General features: G+C 39.5%; 2 protein-coding genes across 2 annotated transcripts; both read right to left on the bottom strand.

Moving 5' to 3' along the window:
- Nucleotides 1-2782: 2782 nt before the first annotated feature.
- LOC307023447 (phospholipase A2-like) lies at nt 2783-3792 on the bottom strand. Its single transcript, XM_079656728.1, has 4 exons — nt 3642-3792; nt 3398-3545; nt 3182-3315; nt 2783-3076 (listed from the first exon to the last, which is right to left on the bottom strand). Exons 1-4 carry the CDS (start codon nt 3688-3690, stop codon nt 2958-2960), a joined length of 450 nt encoding a protein of 149 aa, XP_079512854.1. The 5' UTR covers nt 3691-3792; the 3' UTR covers nt 2783-2957.
- Nucleotides 3793-8032: 4240 nt separating this feature from the next.
- LOC307023449 (phospholipase A2-like) lies at nt 8033-9264 on the bottom strand. Its single transcript, XM_079656730.1, has 4 exons — nt 9144-9264; nt 8903-9050; nt 8684-8811; nt 8033-8441 (listed from the first exon to the last, which is right to left on the bottom strand). The coding sequence occupies exons 1-4, from the start codon at nt 9190-9192 to the stop codon at nt 8323-8325; spliced, it is 444 nt and encodes a 147-aa protein (XP_079512856.1). The 5' UTR covers nt 9193-9264; the 3' UTR covers nt 8033-8322.
- Between the last annotated feature and the right edge of the window lie 2794 nt (nt 9265-12058).

The raw sequence follows: 12058 nt of genomic DNA, 5'->3' as shown, positions 1-12058 counted from the left end.
CTTTTCTTTCTCTTCTCTTCCTTGTGCAGAGGTTACATCCTAATCATCAAACACATGGCCTTTTAGAAATACAGCTTATAGTTTACAATGTTGTGTTTTGCAGTGTTGCATGAACACATAGTCCCTGATTAGGATATAAAGGCCATGGAGCGAAAGTAGAAAATGAACTACACTTCATCCCGGCAAACTTTGTTTCTCTTGGCTCAAGTTTCTGATGCGTCTTTTCATTTGCTACATCATGTGCATATAACATTCTATTTTAGACACTCCCTTATCTATTGTGAGAGCTGGAATAACATGCTGGGAACTGTTACTCTCAAACTATTTCGGATTGGTATGGCAAATATTGAATATCCATGGCAGCATGAGCACCGGGATATACTTTAGAAAAAAAGCGTGGGCCTGTGTTTACACGCCCAAGGGTGGAGTCATCATTGTAAGACACTGAGAAAGTTGGTCTGTCTGCTTTTTCTGTTCCTTTCTGTCTTAGTCATGTTTCTGTTAAACTTGTTTCTTTGTCCACAACCTTCTCTCCAGGGCTAGAGTCCGCCCTGGACCGCCCTTTGTGAACTAAAGTTGATGCACCATAAATGGAAGCTGGAATGTATCTGTAGCAGTTTTACACACCTTGTACCCTAAAGCACTTTGTATTCACTCGCCTAGACAGTATTGGGCTGGTGCAAGGTATTAGATGTCCTCCCTCTACAATGAATGATAGGATAAACAGCCATGGAGCTAGTCTATTTCTAGCATTTTGATGTAGCTTTGAGACAGTTGCATCCTATACACTTTACCAAAGTATTGGTATCGACCCAATTAAAAAAGGATTTTTTTTCGGTCTATAAAGTGAAACTGGAGAGTACTCTGAGATAAGATACTTTTGCTAAGGCTGTTTCCATACGAGTGAAAAAATCGTTTTTTAAAAACTGAAAAACAAACTAACCAAACCAATTATAAAGTCAATAAAACCACATCAAGATCAAGATCTTGATTAACACATGAGAGAAAGTTACAAACAATAACAAAATAATCAGAAATCAGAATAAGAAACAGGTTTATTACCAGGTAGGTTTACATGTACGAGGAATTTGACAAAAGTAGGCATCACAATCATAAATCTTAAATCATAAAATCATCTGGAGCAAAAGTTAAAGCAAAGTGGCTTTTTTATACTTCTGTAAGAATGTTTGATGATGTATTTGATCTATTGTGGATGCAAAATAACTGTGCAACTATGCCTAATATGTGTATGAACTGAAACTTAAGTAAAAGTAACAAATGCACTCTTAACAATATCTAAAAAGTGAAATAAAAAAGTAAAGTAAATTATTTTTAAAGAAGTTATACCATGCTGAATAAGGGTTATTAGTTCACTCATCCTCCCCCTTAAACACTTTTTTGGCATCATAGTGTTACCAATCATAACAACAGCAATGTACATATAATCACATATGAACACACAAGGGGGAAAAACCCTTTCGGTGGGCAATAACTATTTGTCTCTGCACTTGTCGTTTCTCTGGTTTTTATCTTGTTTCCAGCAGCAGCCACAGCTGGCGCGCGGCCAGCAGCCAGCTCCCAGCTCCCAGCTCCCAGCTGCTGGTGCTCACAGTGCTGTTGCAGAGTGCTGTCTGCACAATAGCCTGCGGACCGATCCAGTGTGCTGCAGCCACAGCTGTGAACACAAAGAGGGGGGACTAACAGTACGAGCACACAGTGGTGGCTAGCTCAAAATAAGACACTAAGCTGCAGAGACTGAATTCACCTGTAAACATCAGCTGTGTGAAGCAACAAAGGACACATTATGGAAATAATTACAGTAATTACAAGTGTTGATCACCTTAAAAAGCAGTTGAAATTGATTGTTTTGTTCAAGCCAACAGGGCTTGAATTATTGCCAAAAATGGTAGCTCCTGGAAGTATTAGTTCATGATTAAAAGGGAGCCTCCCTAACAGTACAATGGCAGCCATAGCATGGTTGATTTGCATACTGTAAAGTAGGGCTGGGCCAAAACTCAATATGATGATTCACTGTCCTTCAATAGAACAAATGGAACCCGTTTATGATGAAAAAATTTTTTAGGTGAAACATTACATTACTTAAATTGATAATAATAAACACATATTGATTCAAATTTACAAAGGTGATAATAGCATCCAGATCTGAATGTGATTAATAAACTGGACCCTACTCGAAAGCTTCTGCAACCTTTATGTTTTCTGTGCATACTGTATAAACTTAGTCGGTATATAAAAAGGTTCACTGCAAAACTGCTTTGTTAATTTCAAACATAATACAAATCAGGCCGGAAAACATGTTATATGATATGAAACAACTTATATTTGGTTAACAACATTTTGCCAGCCCTTCTTCAAACCTATATAAAATTATGTTTGGTACACTTGTTGATATTTTTGGAGAAACCGTTCCCTCAAGTAGTTGGAGGAAAAAATCTTTCTATATGCTATCTGAAAATGCAGCAATGTCTTATGTTCAAGATAATCAAAGTTTACAAGGCTTTGAAGTATCTAAATATAAATTCTTAAAAAAATGAAAAAGCTTATTCGGTGAAAAAACTATTTCAAAAAATGCAGTTTTTATATATATATATATATATATATATATATATATATATACACAAGCCAATATAACATTTTGGGACTTTTACAGAAAGATGTCAAATGTTCTGAGTCTATGCTGTACTGTACTGTACTGCTGTTTTAATGCTGAAAATCAAAGGTAGACTATAGAGCCCTAAATACCATGGGATGTTATGAGAGATCCAGATGAATGTGTCTTTATTTTCAGGATATCCTTACAATTACATACACAATTACAGTAATCAGCACAGGTTGGGATAAATAGATTGGTATACGTCACCATTTACGTGAAAATGTATAAGGTGAATATTTATAGTAAGAAATCAACAAATTAACGAACGGATCACTTTTTCTGTTCAGTGACAGCGTTCGCTGGGCAGGTGCTCATGCTCAGGGTTCCAAGGCGATACGCCAAAGCACTCGGCGGCCTTCCTGTCGCACTCGCAGTTGAACATCTCACATTCGTTGTTGTCGCCTAAGGATAATGAAACAGAGAGCATTCTGAGTACCACAAGGCAGACAAACAGTCTAAGGTTAAAGTACAAGAGAGTCATTTTGGTCCTGGTTTTGGTGTACTCACTGCCGCAGGAGAGCTTCTTGTTTGGCTTGTCGCAGCTGTAGCTGTAGAACTGGGTGTACGGGTTGTCGATGAGGAACCAGCACTCAGGGTGTTGCATTGCTTCGGTGTAACACAGATCGTGCACTTGGCAGCACCTATGGGTCAAGTTGAATATTAAACAGACTGGACAACGTTGTTTTTTCAATCTCTCGAGTATAACGCAGAGTGAATCTTGACCTATCGACATCATCCACAGGTGTGCCGGAGCCTCCCTTTCCACAGTAGCAGCCGTAGTCAGCATAGTCGAAAAAAGGCCAGCTATCAGGCATCACACACAAGATCATCCTCCTGAACTGGATCAGAGCCCTGTTGTCCAGTGAGTGGGCTAAAACGCAACATAAAAAGACACAGTTTTACTCAACAACAAGATCCATCTGTTCACAACCACCAAGATGAACAACTTTTGTGGAGTTGTACTCACCGACAGAGAGGCCTGCAGCCAAGAGAAAAATAACCTGTAGGGTGTTCATCCTGTAAGTCACAGTGAAGCTCTCGCTCTTACATCAGTGCCTCTTTTTATATCAAGTATGGGACCTCAGGGGCTGCTCAGTCAGCTGTTTATATTACGCAGGGTCTCACGCCTTCAAACATGAAGGCAGGTAACATTCTCACACTCTCTAAAACTTGGACTCTGAGCCTGTGTTTGATGTTGTGTAACTAGAGTTGTCCGGCCTTGGGGTGAGGGATCCATGGGGAGCTGGAATAACATTTAGTGATACTAGTTGTTGTTATCTTCAAGACTCATCCAAAGAAAAGTTTCTAAATAAATCTTGGATAAAATAGGTGCTCTGTGAGAACGTTCTTGTTCCTTATGTAATATATTTGCTTTGCTCCCATGCTCTAAATGCAATGTTTAGCTTCATAAAACACTTAACAACTATAATTTCAATGGTCCGCCCCAAAACATAGGGTTGTGGGTCGGAAAAGGTTTGGAAACCTGTAAATTGTGTTTCTAGGGTTAGGGTTAAAGGTCACATCATATGCTTTTCTGGTTATTACCCGTCTCCTTGTGTTTTATGTAGCTTCATCTGCATGTAAAAGGTCTGCAAAGTCACAAACCCTCAAAGTACACCCTTTAGCGAGTAAAACTCTGACACAGAAAAGACGTGTCTATGCTGCCCCAGAACGCCTCGTTGTAGATTTTCTTCCGGGGCCTATTGACGTCACTAAGTCTGGACCAATTGGCACACAGCTATAGAACAATAGGCACACCCTCTGCCAGGGCGGACTCCCGAGCAGCTCAGCCGGAGCGGACAGTGTGAGGTGGATTTCACGCTGAGATTCCCTTGATGCTGGATATAGACTAAGTGCCATCGTTAGCGGGACATTACGGAGCTCACGAGTCCACCCTGCGAGGCCCCCGGAGCGGACAGTTTGACGCAGCAACCAGGAAACGACACCAGTAATCCACTTCACACTTTCACAGACCCGGCGCCAGAACAAATCTAAAGGGAGGGCATATGATTTTCATGGGAGGGCACACAAAAACGTCATGTGCTGCGGGCCTGCGGCACAATATATATCAAACAGCAATGCCAACAGCATTGCGTAAAGACCGTAAAGACGCACACTTATCGCAAATACATACACAGATAAAGGGCAACATAGAAACCACTTTTGAAACATTGTGTGCGTGGCAGCACAAACACTGGTAAATCACGAGCAGGGCACACTGGTTGAGGGTGGCAGCTTCCTCATCGTTGCACTCGGAAATAAATAGTAGAGACGGAGACGATGAACTGTTTAGCCCGTGGTTTATTTTCCTATGCACTGCAGGTGCATCCTTTCGCTCAGCCGAGCTAACTTCGAACATTATTTTGGCCAACTCTGCATCTTTGTGCAGCGTATACTCAAACAGCGATAGGAAGAGCCCACTGCCTGACTCGGACATGCTGTGGAGTGAATCGTGGTCACCTCAGAGAGGGAGTTGGTTGACAGCTAAAAAAGCTATAATATCAACGACAGCTGACACGTAATAACGGTTCCGTGCCAGCTGATCTGAACCAAAGTACTAATTTCCTTATTTGTTTCCTCGCGTATCTTTCTCCTTCTCCACAAACTCTCACATGAAATGTGTTCTTTTGATGCGGCATGCTTTAGCAGTCCTTTATCAGTATGTAATGCGTGTTTCCAGTCGCAAAAACCTTTGACATAAAAGCCGCATCAGATGAAGACGTATTTACTTTAAACTGTCTACAGGGGAAACAAAAGGCTGCGTCTGCTTTTAATGAATATTCAAGCCATGGCCTGTTGTAGTACCATGCAGTGGCAAAAGTGTGCTTCTTTCCTGAAAACAATCAGTTTAACGATCCAGTTTCACCTGGTTTGGTTTATTAACCCCAAGATCACCTGGGGCTGTTGGTCTTTGAGCGGTTGCTGGCCCAATAGTACCTGTTGATGTGCTGCAAGGTAGCGTCTGTAGTGGAGGCACCGGCACGGAGGAGGAGGAGGAGGAGGAGGAGGAGGAGGAGGAGGAGGAGGAGGAGGAGGAGGAGGAGGAGGAGGAGGAGGAGGATGCTGGCGGGTGTGGTATAGGGTGTGCAACGCAGGTGGTGATGGCACAAGGAGCTGTGCCTCGGTGGCGGCCGCCTTGATGAGTCAAGGCTTGGGCTCGCTAACTCAGCCCCGGGGTTTGCCGAGGTCAAGCTTGTGACATTAAGGCGTGCTGCTGCAACGGCAGGTGCAGGGTCGCCAGCAGCACCATCGGCTGCAGTTCTTTCATCGCTATTTCGTTTTAATAAATCCTATGACCTTTTAAGCCAATTTCTGATGTCCATTTTGTAATTCAAACAGAAATGGGAGTCTACAGAATGCACAATAAACAATAAACAAATCCAGAATAGGCGGCAGAGTGTGACGCTGTGATTGGTCTAAATGTGGACGAATCACAAATCACAACAGACACATGCATTTATTTGACGTAGCCTGCAATTTCTTTTTTTAGTAACTATCTGACATCACATACATCGTAGCATAAAAGTTCACAGTTTATTTATAATTAAAAAAATAAAAAATAAAAATGTATTTTATTTTTATAAATAATAAAAAACGTGTTTATTGGGGGGAGGGCAGGAATGTCAAATGGGAGGGCCTGGCCCTCCCTGGCCCTTCCACGGCACCGGGCATGCACTTTCCTCTCCAGGAGCCCCACAGGGCGGACCAGCGAGCCCCGCAACGACCCACCAACACGGCACCCAGACCCCACGCAGCATTCTAATCTGTCTGCCATTACTGGTGTCATTTTCTAGTTGCTATCAAACGTCATTGTAAAACATAAACACTGATGTTCAGCTGTAACGGTGGTTGACTAATCAGAACAGAGTGGGCAAGCTGACCAATCAGAGCACAGTGGGCTCATAGAGTGGCGAAGTCACGCCCATCTACTTCCACCCCATGGGACCTTATTTCGGAAAAATTATGTATTGAAGTCAATGGGGAGAGAAAGATTATCTTACGATCCCGTTTGAATTATTACCATGAATTACACATATGATGTTTGTCGATCTTTAAAAATAATTTCGATGTCAAAAAAGTCACAGTTTGTCGTAAAACTGTTGAAATATAAGACTGAAAAATACGCAACTAAAGACTACAAATCCCAGAGTCGCGTAAGTGATGTTATTAACATTACACATTACACTCGTGTTACTCACCGAAACCTTGTAAAGCCGGTCCCGCATGCTGGCTCTAATGGAGCCGACTAACTCCCCTTTTTTGTATGTACAGTTCTCAACATGCCCAGACGTGTAGTGATTTTCACCTCTTTTAATACTTTTCGCTTCATTCTGAAAGAAAGAGGTGAAATGTGCCAACGTGACGGCCATCTTGGTGTTGGGGACGTGTACGAGACCAGAGATGTAGTTCATTGAGCGCTTCACACAAAAAAATGTCGTACTTCAAAGTTTTACGACACATTTAAAAAATGTTGACTTGCAAAATTATCTTTTAAATTGACAAACATCATAGGTGTAATTCGTGGCACAATTCAAGCGGGATTGATAGATAAACTTTCTCTCTCCATTGACTTCAATACATACTTTTTCCGAAATAAGGTCCTATGGAAGTCCCCCGGAAGGGGAGGGACTTCGCCTCTCTATAGAGAGGGTGGGGCAGGAGCTCCAACAAGGCATCTAGGACAGAGAATGAACACACATACTATACAGAGATGCTGTGTGAGAAAACCAATGTGATTTTGGGACAATGTAAATATAGTCTAGTAGACCTCAACAATGGAATTATGACCAGTAGAAATGGCCAAAACATGGGACCTTTAACATATATTCATTGTATGTTTTGCTTTGTCATTTTTCATCTTAATCTTGGTGTTGACAGTGTGTTTATTTTGGAACCAGATGCGTCAAAAGGGAGTGAGAATAAATATCACCAAAAAAACGTTAAGGTGACCATTAATGTACCATTACATTTACAACTGAAATTCAAATGTCTAACATGAAACTGGACAGCACCATGGTATCGACCTGTCAAACACAAGGCTGCCGAACCCTAAAAGCACTTATTGCTTTATTGTCTATTGTACTCTCAATGGCACCATCATTTATATAATGAACATCATTATGTAGTTAAGAGGCTTTCAACAAGCGATTGTTAACAACGCTTACTGAGGTCATACCAATTAGGGTCATTTCCTCATAGACTTCTATACAATCAGACTTCTGATCTAGAGAAGTTGCCCCCTGCGGGCTTTGAGAGAGAATACAGGTTTAGGGCACTTTCCTTTTGGTTTCACTTTTCAGACCCAGAGGGTGACTCTTGATTAGAGCCCTTTTTATTAGTGGCCATCAGTAAACAGCATTTAAAATAAGAGATGCAGCTCAAACTGTGTTTATTAGAGGATAACTTCACATTTAAGAAACAAACAACAGCATTTCAGTACATTGAGGTAATGATGGAGGTCTATAAATAACTAAAGTCAAATGTATATACAGAAATCAATATACATGCATCTGTGAATGCATAAAGGTTGTATTCATAACTTTTTAATTAGCCAAGTCTCCTCAGCAAGTTGATCTGTGACCTGTGATAACTGACATTTTGATATTTCATGATGAAGCATGAATTCTTGATTTTCCAGTTGTTTGTTGTCACTCACAACGGTCGCTAGGCAGGTGCTCGTTCTCCGGGAGCCAGGGGGTTCTGCCAAAACACTCTGCGGCCTTCCTGTCGCACTCACAGATGAACATCTCACATTCGTTGTTGTCGCCTATGGACAATAAAGACAAGATTATCAAAAAGCCAACTAATAATTAAAAAAGTATTGAATTAAAAAAATGTATTCTCATTGACATTTAAATATTTCACCCCTGTTAGAATTACCCAAGACAATAACATATAGTATAGTGATACAATTGGTGGGGGAAGTCATATTTCTGCAGGTTTAATAGTAAATGTAGAATTTTAAAAGATCACGTGAGAAGATAATTCACATCGTGTGGTTGTACTCACTGCCGCAGGAGACCTTCTTGTTGTCACAGCTGTAGCTGTATAATTCGGTGTAGGGATTGTCAAAGATGGGCCAGCACTCAGAGTGTTGCATAGCATCACTGTAACACTTGTCATGCACTTTACAGCACCTAAAAAATCATACGAGATGAAGTTGAAACAGACTGAACCAACTCGTTTTATTTAAGTGTTGTCTGACTCAAAAGCAAAGTGAATAATGACCTGTCCAGATCATCCACAGTTGTGCCGGAGCCTCCCTTTCCACAGTAGCAACCGTAGTCAGAGTAGTCGAAAATTGGAGAGCTATCGGGCATCACACACAGGATCATATTCCTGAACTGGTTCAAGGCCTTGTAGTCCATTGAGGTGACTGAAGTAAAACAAGCAAACCCCTTAATACTCAACTTCAAGAGACATCTATTCACAACCGTGAGAGGAACAGCTTATGTCGAGTCGTACTCACCGACAGAGAGAGCGGCCGCCACGAGAAACAGAACATGGAGGGTATTCATCCTGTCAGTCAGCAGGAAGGTCACAACGTAACACTTACTCTTGCATTGGGCCTTCTTTGTATATATAGTAAATAGGGCCTGTCTCCTCCCCTAATCTGCAGGGGCCCTGCAATGTATGGACTCTAGGATTCCAACAGCATATGTTAAGGCATGTACAATTCTCACACTTATTGAACCCTGAGCCATGTTTGGTTTGTTGGTGATTTGTCTATACTAGAGTTCCTCAGCATGGGCTTATGGATCCATGTGCAGGGCTGAACAGTAGATATGGAAATAGGAGCTTTAGTTATGTTTTAAAGGCTTGAAATATATCAACAGCTTCTCGTGAGGGCTGTGTTTTACAAAAGGTATTTTTGTCTCTACATCATGAGTCATTGGTAGGATGTGACTGGTACAGTACAGTATAAAGGAATGTAAGGATTGGAGGTTATCATTAACTTTAGCATTCTCCTCTCATGCCACTGTATAAAACCTATTAAAATGAACAGCTGAAACAATAAGCAGATTAACCGATTGACAATACATTTATTGAAAAACTATTTTGATAATTCTTCTGTATGCAAAACCAAAAAAAGTTCTGCAACCATAGTAGGTCTTTAAGCATCATATGCATTGTAACTTTGGTCTGTACCCAATTATGATATAATGTCTCACTATTGTACATTTGATAAACATTGAAATCTACAGACTAAGCCTTAATTCAGGTTATCATTGGTTGCAGTTCTTTGTGCAAAATGAGTGGAAATGCATTGTTAAAATGAGCTCAGCCTCAACCAATGCCAAATCAAATATAAAATCCCTTATAGACATGCATTTATTAGTAATGATGATTATTCACAGGGGCCATTTCTCTGCATTGGGTACTTCTACTTTTAAGTAGTATACAGTTTTCATTATTAGATTGTAATACTTAAAAAAAATAGCATTAAAAGTTAATATCATTAGTTAATGTTTTAGCTGTCTGAAATGTGGTATGTATATGATCTGCTTCAATGCTCTGGAAAATATAAATGTTTACAATGCTTAAATTCACATAACCACTCCAAAGCTGGTTGTAGCTTCAACATGGGTTCATAGGTCAGGAAATGTTGAGAAATCCTGTTCAAACATGTGTTGTCACTGAATGTCTTATTTTACACAGCAAGCAGCATGTACCCTGTCCAATATAGAGACAATCATGGTACCGTTCTGCAAGTTGACATCTGTACAGAGACGTGGAAAATCCCAGAGTTAAAAGTGTTGGTGATATGAATGCTGATGATATGATGAGCACTGGGATCAGAGTGTTCAGAAGTACATGTACTGTACAGAGGCAGGAGAAAGTGTCCCCGCACATCTGTGAATTCACATCAGGTAATCTTCTATTTTAATTTATGAGCCACTATCACAATGTAACTTTAAATGTGGGACTGTATTTAGTATTAGTTATAAGAATATATATACTTTTGTTTTGCTTATAGAACATACTTCTGTTTATAGTCCACATATTTCTATTTTAGCTAGTCATTTATTCAACTGTAAAGTATTTATTTTTACATCTTATTTAATGTTACTTAATGTTTTTGTCGCTGCATTTCACTTACACCATTGTGCCACTTGCACTATTTCTTGCACTATTTTTTTCTTTTGGTGTCTTAAGTAAATTGTATGTTGGACTGTCGGAATAGAATGGGACTTAAGCTTGCTATTGCCAAACTACTCTGAAGCTGAGTAAATAGGACAATAAAGCATTTGAATATTGAATATTTTATGGTCTTTGATGGAGCATATTTTCTCCACCCAATTAATGGACTCTCCTTGAATCAACGTTGGTATGAATATTTAAAAAGAAAGACCACACTTTCCCTTAAAAAAATATTTTATAGGTATTTATTCTGCTAAAATGTTAACCATTCCAAAATAAGGGAATGTTCTTTTTTTTAATAAACTTTACTAACAGTATGGATGTATTTTTGAGAGGCCAAGCATAATCGACTTCAAATGATAACCAAATGAGGACTGATTGATGTCACCTGTGTCACTAATTCCAGAGGTCTTCCCTGATTGGCCACAATCATCAGGTAACAGGAAGTAAAAGGTTGATCTGTTTGTTACTCAGCAACAAAATTGAGACAGGCCTGTGTGTTGAGAAGTTTTTACCTGAGCATTAGTTTGCAGAGGACTCTAGGCGATACACCTACTGAAATTGTTTGTCTTTTATTTTTATCGCCATTTTAACTTTATATCGGTTATATCAGTAGGCTATATATTTATACTGCGTTACGATCCAATCCCCACTCACTCTAGCAATAAACTCAAGCACCACATTGTGTTTTAGCACTTTATTGCCAGGAATAATTCAAATAAACACTTTAAGTGGCAACAACTTGATTTAATGTTCAACTTATTGGCAAAAAGCTGCTTTGAACAAAAAAAATGTGTTTGGTATATTTGTTGATATTTTTTGAGAAACCGTTCCCTCAAGTAGTTGGAGGAAAGAATCTTTCTACATGCTATCTGAAAATGCAGCAATGTCTTATGTTCAAGATAATCAAAGTTTACAAGGCATTGAAGTATCTAAATATGAATTCTTAAAAAAATGAAAAAGCTTATTGGGTGAAAAAACTATTTAAAAAAATGCTTTTTAACTATATATAAATATATATATAAATATATATACAAATATATATATATATATATATATATATATATATATATATATATATATATATATATATATACAAGCCAATATAACATTTTGGGACTTTTACAGAAAGATGTCAAATGTTCTGAGTCTATGCTGTACTGTACTGTACTGCTGTTTTAATGCTGAAAACCAAAGGTAGACTATAGAGCCCTAAATACCATTGGATGTTATAATGAGAGA

The sequence above is a fragment of the Notothenia rossii genome (assembly GCF_949606895.1).
Source record: "Notothenia rossii genome assembly, chromosome: 11".
NCBI lineage: Eukaryota > Metazoa > Chordata > Actinopteri > Perciformes > Nototheniidae > Notothenia > Notothenia rossii.
This window is presented reverse-complemented; position numbering and strand designations above follow the sequence as displayed.

What these genes read in the sequence shown, in the direction of transcription:
- LOC307023447 (XM_079656728.1), bottom strand. Translation starts at nt 3,690, where the DNA reads ATGAACACCCTACAGGTTATTTTTCTCTTGGCTGCAGGCCTCTCTGTC. An exon ending in GGCTGCAGGCCTCTCTGTCG is followed by an intron (nt 3,546 to 3,641) that starts GTGAGTACAACT and finishes GTTGCGTTTTAG; the next exon opens with CCCACTCACTGGACAACAGG. An exon ending in CAAGAAGCTCTCCTGCGGCA is followed by an intron (nt 3,077 to 3,181) that starts GTGAGTACACCA and finishes CATTATCCTTAG; the next exon opens with GCGACAACAACGAATGTGAG.
- LOC307023449 (XM_079656730.1), bottom strand. Translation starts at nt 9,192, where the DNA reads ATGAATACCCTCCATGTTCTGTTTCTCGTGGCGGCCGCTCTCTCTGTC. An exon ending in ACTGTGGATGATCTGGACAG is followed by an intron (nt 8,812 to 8,902) that starts GTCATTATTCAC and finishes ATGATTTTTTAG; the next exon opens with GTGCTGTAAAGTGCATGACA. An exon ending in CAAGAAGGTCTCCTGCGGCA is followed by an intron (nt 8,442 to 8,683) that starts GTGAGTACAACC and finishes TATTGTCCATAG; the next exon opens with GCGACAACAACGAATGTGAG.